We start from the raw sequence: 22,709 nt of genomic DNA, 5'->3' as shown, positions 1-22,709 counted from the left end.
TCTCAGGGGGGGACTGTGACTGTACTCTCAGAGGGGACTGTGACTGTCTTCTCAAGTGGGGACTGTGACAGTCCTCTCAGCGGAAACTGGGACTGTCCTCTTAGGGGGGACTGTTTGTGACACAGCTGCCTCATACTTCCCAGCAAATGACTGTGTGCAGTGGAGGAGTGACTGATGGAGGCTTCAGAGCTCAGGTAATTGAAGACCCTGTATTATTACTCTAGGCAATAATAATAATTAGAAGCAATAAAAACATGTGAAATGACTTACCAAGTCATTTCCTTCACTATGGTAAGGAAAATTATAAAGCAATTGTCATTATTAACCTATTATTTATCAAAACCTACCAATTTCCAATGTTTTTTACAAAAGAACTGGTGGTAAATACCCTGTCATGACAGTGATCTGATGTCACTAGGATAGTGGATTTAATATCTTTAATAAATTATCTTTAGAAACAAACACAGTAAAAATGTAAATAATGTATACTCACCAGAAGGTTTGCTTTTACAATGAATCCCCTGCAAACAGAAACAAAATATTATAAGAGCTGAGCTAATAATAAAAATAAATATTGCTCAATCATTGTACACAAGTAAACACACCTTAAACAGGTAAACATATTCATAGTCCACAACAGAAATAATTTTCAACATTTAAAAACAAAGAATTTCAAATACAGTGAAAAAGCACATCAGTGCTGCATATGACTGATACATATGGGGACACAAGATCAGCACTATCCTCATTTTCATGTATCCCTACTGAGGTGTGTAATTGTTCTAACAAGTATAACGGTTCCATCAAATAAAGGCATCATTTTATCAGGTATTGCCATTCCTACTGACCAAGAGTTTATTTATTACTTCATTGAACTCTACAACGGATTTGTTCGCACCAGAGCAAAGAAACCCAATGATTTTATAATGGAAGATATCTAGAAAATTATTGAATATTATATGATTTTTAGAAGATCCCACTAGAAAGGAAGCATTATGGCAATTGAAAATGAAGTCTAGAAATAAGAATTTTTATTTCTGACATCTGGCTTAGAAGACTGAAAATTAAATTACTCAGGCACAGTACTTATTGTGTTCAAGGGAAAGTGTCTTTGTAAGATGCAATGTGAACCTGGCATTTAGATTTTGACAAGCTTCCAGCTATCTTTCAGACAGACTACATCCATTTTCCCAGTAAAATAAACATTTAACCACACACTAAAATTTTGTAGAGTACAAAAATAACAAATCTTACTTTGACTGCTATGCATGACATTCTAAAGAAAGGCTATTGCTTAGCCAGCAAATACTGTTTGCTGCTGTTCTGGCATTCAGGTTTCTGGCATAGCCCTTATACCAGTATTCTTTTGCATACAGAATGTATGTTCCCATTTTCTTTCCTTTAAAAGCAGTGTCCTGTTGACAGAGATACTTCTATCACACCCACAAAAGTAGCAAGCACTGCTTTGTCTCCTCTGCTCTCAAATGGGATGGCAGCTCTCAGTCCTTCAAAAACATTTTAGGATCGCGTCAACAAGCCAACTATCTGAGTTTTAGAGCCAGCAAAAGTCTTCTGGTGGACATTTAGAAGTTACTTGAATTGAAACACAGAGACTGCAGCCTGGGCAAGCATTAGCACATCATAAAATAACTATTGCTTGGTGTTCCAGGAAGCTTTCATCCACAGGGAATTCTGTGCTCCTCAGAAACAAAGCTGTAGGGCAAAAGCATATTATTTCTGCAGGTGAGAAATGGCAGCATGTTTGCTCCCCTGAGGCAGTTGCCTGGTGTACCCAAGGAGTGTGTCCTGTCCTTCATCACAGCTTTTCATTTAAGCTAAATAAGATCTCTTTTAAAGGAGGCCTTTAGAAAACCAGTGACCACTACCTAACCAGTATCAGTTCCCATTCTTCTGTCCTTTTGGCACTTCTATTTTTTAACACTCACTTTTGGACATAAGTTATCATCTTTTACTATTGGCACCTTGTTACTATGACTCACAAAAATGCAAATGTGTAAAAGGTGGTATTTTAAACCACATTTTATAATAAGACAGGCATGGTAACATACTTTCATAGACTGAACATTACAAAAAATATTTGAGACGTTAAAGATATTGTTTTGGGTGCTCCTACAGCATAATACCTTGACACTCAAATTAAGGTCTGTTGCAACCAGACATGGGGTAATGGTTTTAAATTAAAAGAGAGTAGATTTAGATCAGACATAAGAAAATGTTTTACAGTGAGGGCAGTGAAACACTGGCACATGCTGTACAGAGAGGTGGTGGATGATCCATCCCTGGAAACATTCAAAGCCAGGTTGAATGGGGCTCTGAGGACCCAGATCTGGTTGGAGCTATCCCTGCTCACTGCAGTGGAGATGGACTAGATGACCTTTAAAGTTCCCTTGCAAAACAAACCATTTTATGATTCTATAAAATAAACCAAACTTCTTTACATAACTGTTCTAAAACTGGGATAGTTCTATTTCAATGGTTTTATAATTTCCTCAAATCCCCATGAAAAACTGAAAATGGTAACAGATAAAACCTAATTTCTGCTGTATTACAGAAATGGTTGTTATTAATTACTTCTGACACCATCTCCCCAAAATAAGCTTCATTGGTAGTTTGGTGATGATCCCACTGCACATTCATCAATAGAAAGAAGACTATCATTTTCTGAATTATTCAGTGCAACACTAAGCCAATAAAAGTGGAACATGCCAGCTCATATAAAATTAGTGGACATTTAACTGCTGTTTCAAAGTCCTAATTTTGGATTATTTCTACTGAAATCCTGCAGAAGTATGCTGCAAGAAAACTTGAATTGACTCTCTTTACTCGAGGCTCTCTATGGCCCTAGGAGGTGGAATAGCCAAATATACAAAATGACTGCGAAAAATCAAGTGACTTAGGGAGCTCACTTTTTTGTTGAGAAAACCTAATTGCTGGATCAACTAATTTCTCAGTCATTACTTACTGGAAGAAATTAATCTCTCGTGAGGCTGATCATTCAGCAAATTACTTCCATATTTTTAACTTCCCATTTTGCAGCCAGACTGTTGAAAATATCTTGGTTAGGTAGCTTGACAGAGTACCCAATTGTCAGTCAAAATTTCTTAGAACAGCATCTTTAACTTCTCTAACCATTCTTTCTGGTTACAACCTTAGTGCAAAAAATGCATTAAAAAAACCCAAGATCCTATTGAACTAAACAATTAAAAAATCTCACAAAAATCAGAGGATTCATCCTTTTAATTAGAGGTCATACCCCTGTTATGACACCTGAAAAATGAAAATTGTATGTAGAATAATTAAATTACATACATTGCAGGGGGAAAACCAAAACACCCACTTCTGTGGGGCTGTGGCATGATAAAGAACTGCTCTTATACTTTCTAGTCTATCCTAATTAATGTTTGGTTTTCAGTATTGCATAGAGGAATCCTATCATCTGAGCTCTTACATTTATTTTCTTGCCTTTTTCACAGGAAAGAAAGAAATGTCCTTCAGTGACTTTTGTTCTGGTAGGGAGATGGTTTGTCATCCTTGGGTACTTGGTTGTGTTCTGGGTGAGGAGTTGTTGGGAAGGCTTACATAAATAATCAAATATTTGCACAAACACTTGCCAGTTACAGCAACATTTGGTCACAGCCCAATTTCTTATTTTTTTAAAAAGTGTTTCTTTTTATTGTACAATACCAAGTGGGTGGGGGTGGTATTTTCTTTTACAATCATTTTGCAAAACAGTCCAAAGAGACCATTTGTCTGAAAGAATAACTCAAATGAATTAACCAAGTTCCTCTCCCACTTTCTATATCTTTTGTTTTCAGGAATTTTCAGTGATGAGTGCAATAGAAAAACATAACACACTAAAACCAGAATGGAAATTTTCTTCCCCTTTCACAAATGCCAAGGGCATCTTTTATGCAAAAATAAGATCCTGAGCATGATGGCACATTTTACTCCTATACAAGGAGAATCTTTGATTCATATCTTCTTTGGCAAAGAGCCTAAGCAAAATATACTTACACAATGCAAAAACAGTTAGGGATTTTCCTATTTCTCTGGGGTTTTCCCCATTTGTGGTGTTACTCAACTGTAGCTAGAGGTTATCTGAACAGACAGCACCACCGTGAAGCATTCTGAATAGAAGATGTGGTGCCAACTCTTTAGCTAGCACAGCAACTTCTCCTCAATCTAAGGTAATTGTAATATCCCATTGTTCTGTCTAACGACTGTAGAGAAGAAAGTGAGATCAGCAGAGGAAGACTTGGATTAAGGGGCACAGAGAGTGTTATCATGAGTTAAAATTGCCAAGAAAAAGAAACAAAGATCAGATCTGCTTCCCATTTCCTTTCGTATCTCCAGGCACTAAATCAAGTGCAGAATTGTGGAAATTCTTCCCTGGATGTTCTGTCACGCAGGAAAGAGTCTGAGGAAATTTTGGTTTCACAGTCTACCTGTTAGTTCTGTTATACCTCGTTCAAAGAAGGGTTGGTGGCAGCTCTTTCACAATTCTGTAAGGAATAGTAAGAAGCCTGAAAATGCCTTAAAATGTATTCTTTTGTTGGGACTAGATTGTCAGACATTTAACATTCATTCATTAAGATAGCTACATTAAAGTCAGTGAATGTAGAACGAAGAGTTTTCCCCCCTTTTGAGAGATCTTCACTGGCAAAGCTATTAGCTACATTTCTAGTTTAGGTTCAGTTGTCAGAGAAGGCAGAGAGAAAGGAACATGACCATATTCTGATGTGTCCCTCTATTCCAACAATTTCTATTCTTTAACCATCGCTAAAAGCAAGCATGGGACTGTATGGATTTTTAGAACACAGGGAAAGGGTGGGTTTGCAATAATTGATGTTCAAATTTTATCCAAAAGGCCAATAAATATGATTAATTTAATCCTGTTCTTTCTTGATTTCCAGTTGAGAGACAATGCTCTGCAAAAATCCATCTCATTCTGCAGACAAATAGAAAGGGTGTCCCAGATCACTGGGTCTAGTCCCCTGATAACCACAGGTACCATATAATCTAATCCCTTTCAAAAACTGGTTAAGCATCATTTTAAAATCAGTCAGGCTTTCGTGTGCACTGCTGTGAGAGCCAAGGCTATTCCAGAAGCCCTGTTGTCTGCCAGCACCAAATCTTTTAATTTCTTTCATGAACACAGTAATGGTTAGCTTCTACTGATTTCTGATTGTGTTCATTATTGTTTCACTTAAATAGATGCTTTCCACCCTGGAAATCATGCAGAAAAGAAATAGGCACCCAAACTTATGGAAAAGCGTTATTTTGGACTACTTTAAACTACAAAAACACCTGGATGCTGCTGGATTGTTTATAGAATGCTAAAAACAAAACATCTGAGACACACCTACACATTACCCAGCTTCGAGTCTTTTCCCTGTGTGTTCTAAGCTGAATAAAAAACATCCCATCACATTTGTGCAGTGCTGAATCTGAGAGGATAATTGCTACTCAGAAGTGGGATATCAAGCTCAGGTTCAGTACAGTGCTAATGAGGTCATGCACTTTTTGAGAGTTGGCTTGAGTCCAGCAGAGCAAAGTAACTTCTGGCTGTGTTAACACTCTGTTGATGTGTTCTGAGCTCATCAACAACATGAAACAACCATGAACAAACAAGGAAGACATGATTGTGTTTACTGAAGATTATTGGACACTCTCCAGTAAGACTTCATAGGGATCTCAAGCAGAGCCTATCACCGTCTTTGCACCATCTCCCATTTCACATGTAAATGCAAAGGTACAGACCCTGTCTTCCACAACCTGCTCCTTGTCACAAGGCCAACTCTTCCATCACAGCTTAGCAGTACTTCAGGAGCCCATGACCCTCAGCCCCCTTAGATTTTTGTCCTTCTGTTTACCTGCTACTAGTCAGGTATAACAGAGATTTCTGTTTTCCAGTCAGAATGCATTTCCTCCTGCTCTGTACTGATGCAGAGGAATCCTGTTCCCGTATTTTAAGTACACCATTCCATATGTTATCAGGACTGCACGTGGCATATAACATCTTCTGGCACTTGCAGTGGCTGCATGGCTGGATCCCTTTCCCTGAGCAGAACAATTGGAAGAGTTAGAAGCACAGTAATTTCACTCCTGGCAGTGACATACATTTACCCTATAAGTGAATAGCCAGACAAAACAATATTGCTGGGAAGAATATTCCCCGCTCCTAATTTTTTTAAAGTAATTTTATTTAAAAGTAATGTTGAGATACAAAAAGGACCTACATATAAACCACTTGCTTTTAAGTTTATTGGACCAAAGGGAGCTATGACTGCCTGAAACAAAAGCTGCCTGTTCTATTGTATACTTCAGCTTCGGGACTAGAAGCAGAATTTGCTTGAAGCAACAGTATGCATTAACTTCTTTCTTTTAGAAATAAAAAGAACCAAACAAAAAAAACCCAACCAAAATTTGTCAATCATGTTGATGTCATGTTTCCTAAAATATTAATATAAGTTGTTAAGAAAACAGAATATCATACAATAGACACAGTAAAATTAAAATGTACTTTGACTGCCATACTCTCAGTTGGTATAAATCAGTACCATCCCATACACAATGTGTCAAAAATTTCAGACCACTCAACTACACAAAAGGAGAACTAATATACTAAGTCAGCACTTCTGGCATAACAATGAGACAGGGATACTCTGACACAACATTAATTATTTCAATGACTTACTGGAGGTCTCATACAGGGAATGATAAAATGGAATCAAAGAAATTTAGGGTGAAAGGGGTCTCTGAAGGTCACCAAGTCCAGCTTCCTGCTAGAAGCAGTACCATCACCAACACCAGATCATGTCAGCCATTATTTTGGCCATTTCCTGAAAAACTGGAAGACACAGATTTCACAAGCCCTCCAGACAACCATGGATATCCTGTGCTTTGAGGTTAGGATGTTATAATCATCTCTGTAGCACAGAACAGGCTACAAGAAAAAAGATTCCTCAGCAACACTGACAGGACTGAGATTTGCGGTCTCAGTGGTGACTGAAACCAGTGGGCAGTGAGATTGCCATAGAACAGGAAACAAGGAGAAAAAGAAAGAAAAAAGCAAGAATTTAAGTGAAGATTATGAGAAGAGACCCTCCAGGACAGAATTGCTCCTCCTACTGCGGGAGACAGTAATTAATTCATTTGGAAATACGTATTTTTATTTTTGCCTGAAGATATTTTTCTATTCCAGTTACTGTCTTCTCATTTATCCTAACACCATTGCTCAGAAAAAAGAGGAGATGTACGGCAGGCCTGTTTTTCCAGTGTTCTGGCATACACAGCAAAGCCCTCACTGTTTTGCTTTAGGCAACTATTCTTTATATATGTCTAGAGTCAGTCCCAGGAGTAGTGCTCAGTGTTCAGCTTTACACTGTCAAATTTATAAATGAAAAATGCCACACTGCTCACATTCAGAAATTGTGGGTGAGACACATTCTGCTGATTTGGATGAACTTTGAAGCTGATGCAAGTGGGGATACATTTTTTTGCCTGTTGTGGTGGGTTGCCCCTGGCTGGATGCCAGGTGCCCACCATAGACACTCTGTCACTCCCCTCCACCACTGGACAGGGAATAAAAAATTTAACAAAAGGCTTCTGGTTTGAGATAAGGACAGGGAGAGATCACCCAGCAGTTACCATCACAGGCAAAACAGACTCAGCTTGGGGAAATTAGTTTAATTTATTGACAATTAAAATCAGAGTAAGTTAATGAGAAAGTAAAAAACAAACCATAAAGCACCTTCCTCCCATCCCTCTCTTCTTTATGGGCACAACTTCACTCCTGATTTGCCCACCCCCTCCCCTTCAGCAGGGCAGGGGAACAAGGAATGGGGGCTGCAGTCAGTTCATCACACATCACATCATCGTTGTCTCTGCGTTCCTTCCCCCTCAGGGAGAGGACTACTCTTTCTCCTTCCCCTGCTCCAGCAAGGGGTCCCTCCCACAGGAGACAGACCTCCACGAACTTCTCCAAGATGATTCCTTCCCATGGGCTGCTGTTCTTCATGAACTTTTCCAGAGTGGATCCCTTCCTCAAGGTGCAGTCCTTCAGGAACAGACTGCTCCAGTGTGGGTCCCCCACAGAGCCACAAATCCTGCCAGCAAACCTGCTCTGGTGTGGCACCTCTCTGCACAGGCCACAGGTCCTGCCAGGAGCCTGCTCCACCACAGGCTTCCCACAGGGTCCCAACCTCCTTCAGGCATCCACCTGCTCCATCAGGTGATAACAGAAAGCTGATATCCCAGAGGTGCTACCATCATCACTGATGGTCTTGGCCTTGGCCAGCAGTGGGTCTGTCTTGGAGCTGGCTGGCAGCTTCTCACAGAAGCCACCCTACCCCAGCTACCAAAACTTCACAAACCAAACACACCTATGCAAACAGTTTTGCCCATGAGGTCACATCATTCCCAAGTAAGGCAATTTCTCTGTGAGTTTTGCATTATTAGTGGGTAGTGACATAAAGCCAAAGTTGTCAGCCATTTTCAAAAGGATTAAGTCAGCCAAATTTTAAAGGAGGACTTAAGTACCTGAAATATAATTTAAGCAAACTGGTAATCTCAGCTCCCATCAAAATGATGTTTCTCCTTCTTCTCCTTAAACAGAAGAAAATTTCAAGTCTAAATAATCCTGGAACTACCCCTGATTATAGCCCTTCCAAATGAGAAGTATTTTTTAACGTTGACTTTGGTTTCATTCTAGCCTTAGCTTGTTATGTTGTTGTGTAAGGGTGTAAGGCCATACAAATGTTCGCACAGGACATCGTACAAGCCATGGTAGTACACTCTCAGATGACAGTCCTGGGAGGCTTCTGCATTCCTGCCTGGTGCCACAGCATCAGTACAGGAAATTCTTCTATTAAAGACAATGCTAAACATGCCTGACTCGCTCTAATAGTGAGTTACAGAAACACTCTAGCCACAGAAAAATGAGGGAAATCTTAGAGTGTGAAGGTTTTTGCAGCTGTACTCTTGAAAATTTTTGAGAGACGACTATTTCCTGGCTATTCATATTTGTGTTATTAGGGTGTCTGAAAGTCCGAATCCTACATCAGAAACCCTATACCAGAATTCCTACATACATGTCTTTGCTGTCTTATCAGGAGCAACAAAAGCCAAAAACACCTTTCCCTGAAAGAACGAGTAATGTGAGTACATGAGAAAATAAAAAATTCAAGATTTGCTGTGTAGAGAAGCCCTACTGAAAAAATCTAGTGTGTATTGTAGATGAAACATTTGCAGTGTGAGATAAGTGATAGAGAGAAGCTAATTATGTATAAATTTGGGAAATTTAAAGAGAAATAAATCATATAAAATACCAAAAAAAAATCATTTGAAAAGTCATTACATACATCTATTCCTCAAATTTTTTACTGTTAATCATAATTTTGCTGGGGGTACGGGAAAGGGGGAACAAATTGTGGAATAATCAGATCATTTATATAATGTAACCTTATACTGTAGTTGCTAAACTTAGCACAGGGCAATTAAAGGAGGCAGAGGTCCAAGAGAAGGGCTTCCAAAGAAGCAGGATCCTACCAACTTCACAATGGCAGCATTGTATCATCTGACCCTACTGATCACACTGTAGTCCCTGGAAGCAGCAGTAATTCCTGGGCATGGCCTCAGCTGAATAAACCCATCAGTGTTTAGTACTTTCATATGCTGCTTCACACTGTGCCTCATTTCTAATGATAGCACTTACTAAAAAACACCTATGCCATACATTTGCTTAAAAATTGTATGTGATTTTTGACCTCTAAGTTGCAGAGAAAATAAGCTACAAAGGCTGACTGAGTAGGCACACGATCTGACCATGCTCTAAAAATTATTCTATTGTATCATATATAAACAAAATACATCAAAAATAAGAGGGAAAAAACTCCAAAGAACACATATTACTGATCAAAACTAAGCATGAATCATCACACTACAGTGATAACTGCAATTATGAAAAAATTATACCAAAATTCAAAAAGCAATGGAAAAAACTCATTGCAGTCGCAGAAAAAAAAGAACAGCAGGTCAGGGAGATGAGGAAGTTGGAAAAAGATGAAGGAAGTTTGCATATGTAGGGCTGAAAGGGAAAAACAAAACTGGAGGCAGTGAAAATCTTAACTGCAATAAATTCTATTTCCTCAAAGTTTTTCCAAGGAAAGACAATGAATGCACCTCTAGTACTGTACAGCATTGTTTATGTGATTCATACTCTCTGAAAATATGCAGACAAGTAGAGGCAATAGCAAGACAATCAGTTTTCCAGAAATTATTGAAATTTACCACACTTATTCAAAGCAACTATGTTGAAACATTTCCTTGCAAGAGAAAGACCCACAAGTAATTTGCAAATTAAAACTAAAACTCTCTTCATTTTTGCATAGACACTTCCTGAATGAGACTGAATGTCCCATATGGTTTTCATGGTGAGTCCTATATTTTGCATGCTGGAAGGATGGGATGTGCCATAGAGCAAAACAGGTCTTTGGCTCTGCTGACTGTTTTAAAGGAATAAGTCAAATATGATTTGAAAGACCATCTGTAGAGCCCACAAAAGAGAAGAGGATGAATGAATGAAAGAAATCAGAGACACTTGTCTTAGAAGAAAACTCAAGATATCATCTACTCTGCATTTCTGCCTTAGGAAGAATGACCTTTATGTGAGACATATGTGAGCTACATTAAACATAGCTATAGTTTCTTAGTGTGTGTGGAGATCTCTATAAGCTCCACAGGCAATCTATCCCAGTGCTCAGCATCATTAGTTACTATGACTTTCCAGTTTATTCATGACCTCAGAAAATTCTGGCCCAGTGAATTCCTATGGTTGTGAATGCAGGGGTAGTGCTATGATGTGTCTGTATTACATCTGAGTATACATGAATTTACTGGTTCTGTGATCATTCCTAGCCAAGCAGACCAGAGTTGATCTGGAACTTCCTCAGCAACACACTGCAGTTTGGGGCATACTTTCTGGTTTGTATTTTTAAGATGGCAAATAACTTCCTGGTTTTCAAAAAATAGCCTATAAATGTTAACAAAATCAGAAAAAAAATGTTTTACAAGGAAATATATTTTTCTGACATTATGAAAACTACTATGTCTGTAACAGTCTGCGAAAACTAAATCTGTAACAGGTTGGTATATAAAACCTAGGGATCTTGTGGGGATAATGGTAACAAAACTCATAGAACTTCAAATGTGGGATCCTAGTTTGAACAACCACTGAGCCACAACACAGCACACAGAAATTTATGGCTTCCAAAAACCAATGCATTTTCAGGCAGAGATAGGAGGAAAAACATTTCTTAGGTCTAAATCTATCTATCTATCTACCTACCTATCTTTCCATCCATCCATCACCAAAGCCTAGCATTTCAATGCTGAGCCAAAAAGCCAGGAGAGTATCCAAACCTATCCTTAGAAAGAAGTGTTTTAAGCCTCTTTTTGGTCCTTCTCATTTTTGATCATCCCTGGTTCTCTTGCATGCGCAGGCACTCTGGCAGGAGAGGAAGAATGGAATAGTATAAACAGACATGACAATGTAACAGGTACAGCACTGCCAGCTCCACAAAAGTACAAATTAAACTATTTCTAGACCTTACTGCAAGAATTCCAGCTAGGTCACACCACATGGTCTCATTAAAGTTATTACCACTCCTAAAAAACCTGTCCCACCCAGATTTGATCAAATCACGAGTAGTTTTCCAACTGCAAAGCAGTCAGACAGCTGTGGAAAGCACCTACTTCCAAGTCTCAATACCCACTACTTAGTTTTGGGTCCAAATGGAGCCGAAGGATAGATCAGATTCCTAAGAATAGGGCTGAGAGAGATTTGTGAGCTAAAATTCACTGCTAATAATAAAGGCCAGATGCTCCCATCTTCTGCTGACCTTGCTTATATATCCCTTTTTGGGTTTTTTAAATATGTGTCTCCTGCTATGGGTATTGATTGCACAGAACTGATGCTGATATCTCATGGTGAAGCTTCTAGTGCTGCTTTGTTTTAGTTCCAAGACACTTTGTCAGCTCCAGTTCCAACACCTGTTAAGTCTGCACCTCCAGCTTTCACGACTGCTTGTATTCTGCTCTTGCTATTCCAGTGGCTAGTCTCTTTCCAGACCTTACAACCTTTTTCCAGAGTTCCTGAGGAAGAGAGAAGGGAAAAAGCACAAAATCTACCATTGAATTTTTTGCTAGATCTGAATTGCAGAGCTTTCTCCACCTCCACCTCTCTTACAGGAGCTGGTGGTACATGCTGTAACATTGAGGAACACTGCAGTAAGTCCCTGTTTGTACCTGTCACAGGCTGCTTCCTTTTCAGGGGGTGAGGAAATGTGACAGCACCCAACCAGTGACATAGGACACAACAGAAAGCTGTCTTATGTCATTGCCAAGCTATTTTTGACTGAAAGAGCAAATGTGAAACACAGTCCAAGAGATAAGCCACCCAAATTTGCTAAACTGCTGCTCTCCTAAGTACCAGCAGAGAAGGCAAGCAAGGAGATCTAAGCAAATGGGTTAGTATCACTCTAATACAATGACTCAAAATGACTGAGCCCCTTAAGTATGACTGTTTTGATGAATGAGTACGTAACTCTTAATTATAATTTTCAAAGCAGTTAATGAAAACATATAATTAAGACACACCACACAGGAAGGTCAGCGCTCTTTTATATTTGTGAAAACCAGAGAAATGAAATTACTTGAAGAGGGCCACACAAGTGAGTCGATGACAGGCAGGGAGGTAGACCCCAGGCTTTCCATCTAGGGCATGCTCTGGTGGATTGTACTGCACCTCAGCAAATATTAGCAGAGGATATGTTTTATATTTTTATGCATGTCCTTCAGTCATCAGGTATATCAGTGCATACAAAAAAAAGTGTGTTGAATCATATTCCTGTGATGGGATTTCATGGTGTATCTCTCTCACTCACCCAGAGGAAGTCAGGTCTCTGATCAGTCTCTTTAGACATTTTCCATGTCTAAAATCATGTTTTCAATCAGACTTTAGAGGACAAATGAATTATGTCGCTTACATTATCATGTCTTTTCTAAAGGCCTGGGATCACTTTTAAAATATAAATTGCTTAATAATGAACAAAGAATACCAATTTATGTCAGCTGACTTTGTGGCCTAAGGGCCATACTATATCACTGGTTTTGCAGTATGTAATATTCAGCAAGAATGGACTGATCCATGCTATAAATATCCAGTAAAGAAACACCACACATTTTGATTATGAATAGCAGGAACAAGCAGCAGTTTTATCAAGAATTTGCTGCCAATAACCTTTAATTATAAAGGGAAATCCCAGATTCAGTTTAGGGTTTCCTTCTTTAGCCACAGACTTTGGAAGCATTACTGCATTAAATAGCAGACAACACAAATACTATTTCATCGTTTTCTGGGGATTGTTTTTTAAATGCAGTGCTCTTGATCTTTACCAGCTGTTGAATCAAATTTGGCATAAGCCTATTTCTTTGTGTACAGCTTGCAAACAATGTGGACTGTAAAATGAGTAGGGCACAAACCCAATTCCAATTGCAGGCTGGGATTCCCCTATGCTTTCACAAGGAAACTTGGTTGATAACTGTGTTTGCTATTGGGTGGGGCATGGAGAAAAGGCCCACATCATTTAAACTTTGAATACTAGAGTATCACGTGAGCTCTAAAGCCAAGCTCTTAAAATAAAAGAGAAAAAATCATAACATGCAATAAAAGCTTAGTCGTTCATTTGCCATCATTCAACCCACAGCTCCATATTTTTCATGCTCTTTAAAATTCCATGTAATACTGGCATAAACATCCAATGTTCTTTTATTTTTTTCCTTTCCTGTACTGAACAGATGCACAGGTTGTGTTACAGTAATGAAACCTGAACAGTGCCTTATACAAGGCAATGCAAGGATATCTTTCTGAATACCCATGGTAAACCAAGAATGATTCATAAAGCTGTGATAAGATTCAAAATCTAAACAGTTCAAGGCAGGTGCTTTGCAAGTCATATGCCTCAAAATAGTTATATCACTATTTCCCTCTTAAGCACAGCCAGTGCTTTACTCCGATAAGGAGTACCCACGGAGGTCAAAACTGCTCACAAATATCCAGTGGACACAGACACACTAAAATCTAGTCTACTGGTCAAACTCAACAGTTTCAGTTATTAAACCTGCTAAAAACCTTCTGACAATACCCATAGTTTGAAAAATGCAGAAAAATGCTAATTAATTGCTTTTCATCCCCCTATTGCTTTATGAAAAACCACACAGCCTCAAGTTTGAATGCAAAAGAGAAATTTACTGTACCAACTTTAGGAAAAATTCACAAGAAAAAACCCTAATTTTCTGTAATATTCACTTGTAAAAACAGCAGCTGCAGAAATCTCTGATAATTTTAAAATTACAGTGTCTCATTATCACATTAAGGAAATTGCTAGAAACAAGTCATTGGTTCTCTACTTTGTGACTTGATGTGCCGTAGCAGAAGGCACCACACACATATTTCACACAGACAAACTGTAACCCCTGACTAGTACCCCTATGAGGAACACTGAGTTACACATCATGGGGAAGATTGACTGCTCCCTTTTAGAATAATTCCTGAATTGGACTGAGCCCACAAATCATGGTCAGTTATGCAGAGAATTTGAAGTTACTTTCAAAGGAAAAGGAAAAGTAGTTTCCTCTAACAAGCCAGTCATGAGACCCTAAAGTTCATTTAGTTAAAATGCTTTGCACTAGATTGAAAATGCTATGCTGGCAGTAATTTATCCTGTTGGGATCATTATTTTTCCCTCTGAGAAAACATTTTTGTCATTAATGTATTCAAGATTCTACTGAATACAACTAGCAGAAACATCACATACAGCACATGAACTGAGTCCTGTCCCTAATATCACAAATGATTGATTGATTGATTGATTCCATTATACTGGAAACAATGTATTTCCCCTGCAAATAAGACCTTTCTCAGTTAATCAATCTTCATTATTGGAAAAAGTGTAAGACAGACTCTTGATGCCAAAGAAAGGGATCCAGTCTGCCAAACCTCAGGGTTGTGTCTATATCATAGGCAATTAGTGAATCAGTCTTGGTAACATACATACCTAAGGTCTGACAGAGAAAGATACCTGTTAAGGTCCCCAGAGGTAAATCCTGTCCCCTAGACTGAAACTCATCAAAAAATGTTGGTATTGATTTTTACATGCTGAGTCCGATAGTCCTACACTCTTTAGAGGGATAAATTAGAATGGTAAATCATTTCTATTTTAAACTCTCATTGCAGCGGACCAATGAGCATAAATTATTTAAAATAGATGTGTATTTGCATTCACAAACCTAAGTACATAAAAATTCTTTAAAAGTGTTCAGGTACATCTAGATATTAATCTCTTATGGCTATATGATTCTAAGAACATCTAAATAGATATAGACTACAGAATTTGAATACAGGAACATTAACTATAATACATGAATATTTAAATATAGAGAGGGCTTTTTTTGCTCAGTCTCGTATTTTATGAGCATCTTTATTCCTACTGTTTTTCTAGGCCACACATATAGAATATATAAAAATTGCTATAATATGAATTAGCTTAATATCTGAGTAGCACCACCACATTTAAACAATCTTTAGAATGTCTCACTGCCTGTCTTAAATACTGACATCTTCAAGCAGTGTATACAGACAGCCAGATTCCTTCATACTATCAATTTCACTTCTCTGTAGCTAGTACACAGTTATCATCCCCCACTAAGACCAAAAGTCAGATTGCCTATATAATCCTTTTTTAAAAATTTCTCTTTCAATGTACTCTATGCTTACAATTTCAGAATGCCAAGAGGAGCAGAGTATCTCCATACTGCCCCTTTGCGGGGATAGTTGGAATCATACAAAATCCAAAGCTATTAAAGAGATGGTATGGTTCACACTCCTTTCATGCACATACAGAAGTCATTAAATTTGATACTGAAGTTACATTCAACCCACAAAATGAAAAACACGTTTTACTCTTTCTCATGCTTAATTCATTTATTCACAGGAAAGTCAGTGTTTCAAATATTCCTAACATAATTAGGAATTTCTGAAACCTCCCATTCCTCCCTCTCTCATCTCTTTGGCACCACTGCTGTTGTAAAAACTGACTCTGAAAAAGTAGTGGATATGAACAAAATAATTTTTTCAAATACAAAAGACAGATTTTAAACAAACAGCAGCAGTGGAAAACAGTGGAAAGATGCTTTTTTTTTACACCCTTTCAGAGCCATCTTTGCCACTTTGGATACTTAATTCAGAATGACAGGAATAAAGTGAATGTTCAGGACAGCTGAAATATTTTTCTATTTTTGCTTTTCCTACAATTATTGTGGCAGCATATAACTACTATACTAATAGACAGCAAATTGGAACAAGTAAGAGATTACCTGAGAACATGAAAGTCCACATTCTTCAATCCTGGGAATAATCTGACAGTCAGCATTCCAAAAGAGAATGATTAGAAGAATCTGAACATAAATACCTATCATCCTAAATTGAAAAAAAAAAAAAATTAAAAAAGCAAAACCTCAGAAGAAACCTTCTACTCTGACAATTCTCCCTCTCGTGCCAAAACTTTAATATGAATTTTAGTCCCTCCCACAGCACCTCTGAGCTCCTCCCTCTAAAACTTTCCAAAGACAGAAAATTGCTAGTTCTGGGAAATAGAAAGCATGCTCAACTCATTTCACATGTTTCAGAGTGAAAAATAGGAAACAGTGATTTCTGAAAATCACAGTACAAGCCTCTTCCCTCTGGATTTCATCACATCAGCATTAGATCAGATCAACAGATTTCTTTTCTGTAAATTCCATATATAAATTCCATATATAATGGGAATTTTGTTTCTAGACTTATGTACCAGGCAACTTCATGGGTACTCAAATGCATTCTTATTTTCCTGGTTTTCTAGTGAATTTAATAAAAAGAAAACCAGCTTTGCTGAGGTGGGTGGTCCTGAAAGACTAGTTTCTTCTTTTTCATCAGCAGGAATACCAGGTTCTTTTACCCTAGAAATCTGTGCTTTGAACTTATTTCAGTTATTATCTAATTGTATCAATAGAAGCGTCTTGTTCTATAGCCTATCTGCAGCTTTGAGAAATATGCATGTTTTTTCAAAGTTCAACACCACCAATTGTGAAAGCAGGGTAGGAGTGAGTCACAACACCTCAATACTTGTTAGCACAACAAAATGCCCAGGAATGCCTCTCTGGGTGCTATCTTTCACATAGTCCCACTACCCATCGTAAGGAACAAGTATTTCAAAAACACACGCTCTGGTTCATATGGAGACTACGTGTGATATGCCCAAGGGGAATAGGAAGTTTTCTTCCACAGAGATGGCTTGCTCACCACTGAGAGATATCTTTCAGTAGGACAGTGCCAGGACCCAAGTACTCAGTGCTCTTACAAAACCTTTTATATCAGCTACAGTGGGGAATATACAACTAACAGCATCTGCTAGGATTTGGCTTTACACATAAAATACATCTACTCTGCCAATGTATCAACTGTACTTGTATTTTAGATACTTCATGTGAGTCCAGTTTGTCAATTTTCCAATACTTTATTTTTAGATAAGCAGCATCAATCGCCATACTGAACAAAATGTAATTTAAATGTTTTTGTTAAAAAATGACTAAATTTTGTCAACTTGCAGAAGCTCAGACATTAAGCAGTTACTGCATTGCTGTGCCTCAAACACTAATGGCCACTCAAGCAGGGAAGTTAAAACAGGTTGTGTCTGGAAAGGGGGGGCCTTATGGAGGTAGGGAAGCACCCTTCTGGGCCCACTTCCCTGTTCTGGTCCATGGTGACCACATAAAGGACAGAGCAAGCACTGAAGTGATATCAACAAGCAGGCAGGAGCTGTCAAGGAAGGGTCAATCCAGTAGAGGTGGATTGAGACCACCAAAAGACCCTCAAAGCCCACTGACCCATTATCAAATAGGTCCAGGAAAACTTTGACCACGGGCATCAATGAATCCAGAGTGCTCACAGGAGCAGGATGTGACACATCTATGCACAAAACCACACCAAATCAAAAATCTGCCCAACCCACTCTCCTGTGTATCAGTAACAGATGCTTAGAAAAAATAAGAAGTGAAATATCCTACTTACATGGATTATTTTAACAATGTATGCTGACATGTTCCAATGACCTGGATCTTATGGATTTACTGAACCAAAAGCCACATGGAGATCACTGGTTTTAATAGCTGCTTCTGGAACTTTCTTAAAGATATTAGTAAAACAGCTCTTTGCATCATTTATCCTTTTGGTTTTCAAAACTTCTTGGAGCAGTGAGTTGTGTGATTAAACTATGTTTATTTGCTTTGTTTTTATTTTAAAACTGCTTCCAAATAATTCAGTCAGGTTCCCCCTTGTTGCTTTAAAAAAACACGGAATACCCATTCTCATCTCACCTTTGCCAAAATAGTCACAGTTGTATTGTTTTCCAGCATACCTCCTCTATATTTTCTATGATAAGTAATACACCTCTTCATTTTTACTATACTCTTTTGTAAGATAGGAGTCCTGAAGACAATATTCAGGAGTGAGCAGGTCAAGGATGTTTTACTCTCTAACAAACACCATTTTGACTCTCCTTAGTGTATCATTTACCTCCAGTTTCCATAGAAATTAACAGTGTCATTCACCTTATGAAATTTGATTCTCTTATTGTTTCTGGTATTTCTTAGAACACCTCTGTCACATTCTGCATAAAGCCGATCGTAGCACAGCTCTAACAATGTACTCTTTCTATGCAGGAACAATGTTTCAGTCAAGACAGTTTCTGTGTGGACTGAAGCTGTTATTAAGTTCAACAGGCAACAACTACCTTGTTATTTGCTTCATTTGAACCTTTTTTTAAAAAATGTCTAAACTAGCTACTTTACAGCTTCTGCATAATTTGTATCCTGGAATTACTATGTTCATCCACTGTTTTTATTACATCAGGTTTTGGAACCCCCGTTAAGATTCTCACCAAAAGCTGGGCAGTATAATTAACCCATGCCACATTTTTTGAAAACTAACAGTTATGTAGAAACATCAGTGCATTTGAAATTTACAGTGACACTATCTCTTAGGCTCCCTGCTCAACTGGGACTCTTGTTCATACTTTTGAAAATAATTTCTTCCTAACAGATGTCTTTTTGTCCTTGTTACTTACTATACCTTACCTATATTTTAATCCACACTTGTCTTTAGTTTGATGCTTTCATTACTTTATCCCTGAAGAATAGATGATAGCAAAAGATCCTGTTCTGTTTCTAGCAATGTTCCCTCCATCTTCAGAAAAAGACTCGTAAAAAATCCTTAATAGGAAGGGCCTCCTTTTGCACTTTGGTAACACAGATATTTTGCATCCTAAATCTTTATTAGAGCACTGGTCAAGAACACAAAAATGCCAGAATCTAAACATTTCATGGTCCAAGAAGGTTTGATACCAAAACTTGCACATTTCAGGATGGTGGCCTGGTTGTTCAGTGTTTTTAATAAAATGCAGAGGTAGACCCTAGAGTACAGAGTAAAATCCAGGCTTTTGTATTCCCCATTTTCTCTTGGGTCAAGCTTGATCTCTGGACCATCAGCTCAGGTCTCTTTTTCTTACTTAGTCTGTCTTCACAAATTTTGCATGCTTGGATACATACTTGGCCCACTTCAAAAGAGAACACTAATATAATTCCACTGCTGGTCAAGGGTCTACAAGAAACATTATTTGAAAATGAAAGTTAGGACAGATGCATCGCCAGACATACCTAAGCAGCCAGAAATGGATTTTGTGACCTGATGTGTTGGAGCTTAAGCACAGAACTCCAAAGAAATTTCTGCTTTGGCTACATTATATTCTGACTTTGTTAAATTACCATGTCAATGTCTACCCTGGAAGGCATGTCCCTGTCACATCCATATCGGAGAAGTCCCAGCCTTCTTTGGAGCACAATAGCCACATTCACACTACATTTTGCAAGAGGATCCTGTGATATATCAGTACATGCTTTTCAGTTTCACCAACACAGGCACACATACTATATTATAACAGCTGTCTAGAGATGAGGGGCCATGGCCAGCACAGTCCCCTGGCTGTTCTTTTAACTCCATGTGCAGTGGTATTGCCTGCTCCAGGCAACAGACATCTTGCCTCAGAACCACTCACATCAACCAAAGGACAGCTGTTTATAACTTGACAGCTTCTTGTCATGTCAGGCATGTTCTGGAGTGGAGCTGTGTGAGGTGCTACTGTCATCTCAACAAAATACAATGACTCAGAGCTACCTGGGAACTGCACTTTTCCAGGACTGTGCCTACATCTCCTGTCCAGAGTGAGCCTACGAGGTACCAGCAGGGCACCTATATCCCAGAGAGCCACAAGACAGGCTGGTAAAACAGAAGCTTCAACAAGTTACTGATTCACTGTCCAAAGACAACCACTACTCAATTCATCTATGTGATTCAAGAGGACCCTCTCTCTCCTCTCTCACCCCGACCTTTTCTCTCAAGAGTCACAAGTATTCAGCAATGACAGCAACTGTCACAGTAGGCAGCACCTTAGGAGCACTGCTTACAGCCTAGGTACAACCCACAGGTGCTGAAGACTTTCTTTTCCTAAGATTAGAATCATACAATCATAAAGTGGTTTGGGCTAGAAGATTATTTGAAAAATAATCTAGTTCCAAATTAGGTTGCTGAAAGTCCTGTGCATTATTAAAGAAATAAAATAAAGAATATTTTTAAATTATTAAGAAAATTATTTTAGACCACTATGAAATCGTTAATAAAATTATTAAAGAAAAAAAACCAAAAAATTGAGTGTTCAAAAAAATCCACTCAGAAAAAACAGTAAAATAATAATAAAAAAGAAAGCATATTCACGATGCTCCAAAATTTTTGTAGACAAACTATACTTTTATGAACTTAAAGCTCAGAGAAACTGGAATTATTAGCAAATGTGGAGGAGTTGCAACTAAAAGTAAATAAATTATTAAATCTATTTGTCTTAACTGTCTTTCTAAAAATCCTACCAAATTGTATTTATCTGGTTTGGGGGTAAAAATTAGTTCTTGTGCATTTCTTTTGCTTTGGATTGTTCAGCAGGGAAGGGATTCTCTCACACTCCAACACATCTCCATGAGTACAATTATGGCTCACCTTTTAATTCCTAATACATCATTATTAGGACAGACTGGATTTTAGAAAAAAAAAAAAAATATAGTCTGTGTCTAGATACCAGATCTATGGATCATGTTATAAATAGAACTGATATCAAAGTATTGGGCCATGATACACACAAAAAAAATGGAGGTTAACACAAGGACACCAGCAGTTTCTAGAACAGAAAGTACCCTTTAACATCCTGGAAGGTTTGAAAGAAAAATTCTATCCCAACAATTAAAATTTCAGCTGAGGTCAGCAGGGGAAGATTTCAGATTATACACTTAAAAAGAATGGACCGGCAAATGACAGTGATACGGGGAAGTCTGGAAAGACTGGCAGAGTGGCAACCATCAACAAATTGATGTTATGCAGCCCTCAAAAAATAAGTAGTCTGGTGTAAGATTTAAAAGATGTTGTAAGCAGCAACAATGCTAGCTGTTGTCCTGCACTGATGCATCTCAATCCTTCAGTTGAACTGAGAGTGTGAAGCCATGTAAACTGAGTCAGGATACCAATGCAGCTTTAAAACTCTTCCAGAACAAAGAGTGATTTTGTGCAATTTGGGTAGTTTGGGGGTGTTTTTTAGGCAGATCAATTTGAAGCATCACAGGTGTCCTAGTGAAGCTCAGTGTAGTAGCAGACAGTATGGAGCAGGCTGAAGTTTTAATGCTATCTTTTTTCTTTCACATTTCAATCTTCAGTGTTTATATAATGCAAATAAAAATTACTCTGCTTTCATGTAATTTTTTATATAAATCAGATGTTGGAAAGAACACAAAATAAATACAAAAACTTCAAGATGAGCCATATTGAAATAAATGAGACTCTTTCCACATCCTTCAATGGAAATGGGCAAATGAGCAGCAGAACATGATGAATAATTTAAACCAGGATTGCTGGCAAAGAGTACATATCCTCAGAGCTGACCCTGAGTGAGTCAAGGCCTTTGTCTAGAAAAACAAGCTCCAGAGTAGTTATTAATCCTGGTTATTTGTCAAGTGGTGATCCCAGGAACAACCAAGAACCTGTGACTATCCCTGCACTGTCAATAGGGCCCAGTAGGAAAGTCCAGCTGATACAGACAGTATAGAGGTAGGAAACACAGAGGGAGGAGGCACTCCATCAGCACCTCCTCTCTGGGGACACTTCTGAAAACCAGAAATATTGGGGCAAACTCTAGCAATTCAGCCTCTGCAGAAGCAGTTGGCCTCTTGTAGCTGCTGGGAAGCAAGAGCTGGTAATGCAGGAAGATTCAGGAGCTGCAGAAATTTCCAAGCTCCTTCTGGATGTCCAAAGTCTGATGGCATAAAGCGGAAAACCATGCAATACAAAACAGCAAATTATCCTATTCACATGGTGCCTTAACACTTATTTTCCCTTTCCATAACATACAGGTAGTACAAATCCCTGAAAACTCTGAGTATTGGGATTTCAGCCTCTGTAGTTCAAAATAGTGGAGGAAGAAAGACCAGGGACTATTTAA

The 22,709-nt window shown here is 38.3% G+C and overlaps 1 protein-coding gene across 7 annotated transcripts in view; it reads right to left on the bottom strand.

Annotated features, from left to right (window-relative positions):
- The window catches only part of IL17REL (interleukin 17 receptor E like), a 47,524-nt gene extending 26,755 nt beyond the window's left edge, over positions 1 to 20,769 (bottom strand). For 2 of the 7 annotated variants that reach the window (XM_042018240.1, XM_042018239.1), the window contains exons 1-2: positions 16,456 to 20,767; positions 494 to 521 (exon numbers count right to left, since the gene is read on the bottom strand). In XM_042018240.1, coding sequence (XP_041874174.1) covers positions 494 to 521; positions 16,456 to 16,557 — 130 coding nt within the window. In that variant the 5' untranslated portion in view covers positions 16,558 to 20,767. Of the gene's footprint in view, positions 1 to 493; positions 522 to 16,455 lie in introns of all 7 variants that reach the window. The other 5 variants (XM_042018242.1, XM_042018244.1, XM_042018241.1 and 2 more) reach the window with 4 other exon arrangements.
- Positions 20,770 to 22,709: the final 1,940 nt, after the last annotated feature.

Source organism: Corvus kubaryi, unplaced genomic scaffold, assembly GCF_017639235.1.
Source record: "Corvus kubaryi isolate FWS band 111438036 unplaced genomic scaffold, C.kubaryi_AGA036_p1.0 137, whole genome shotgun sequence".
Classification (NCBI taxonomy): domain Eukaryota; kingdom Metazoa; phylum Chordata; class Aves; order Passeriformes; family Corvidae; genus Corvus; species Corvus kubaryi.
Note: the sequence above shows the minus strand (reverse complement) of the source record. Positions and strands in the feature narration are given on the sequence as shown.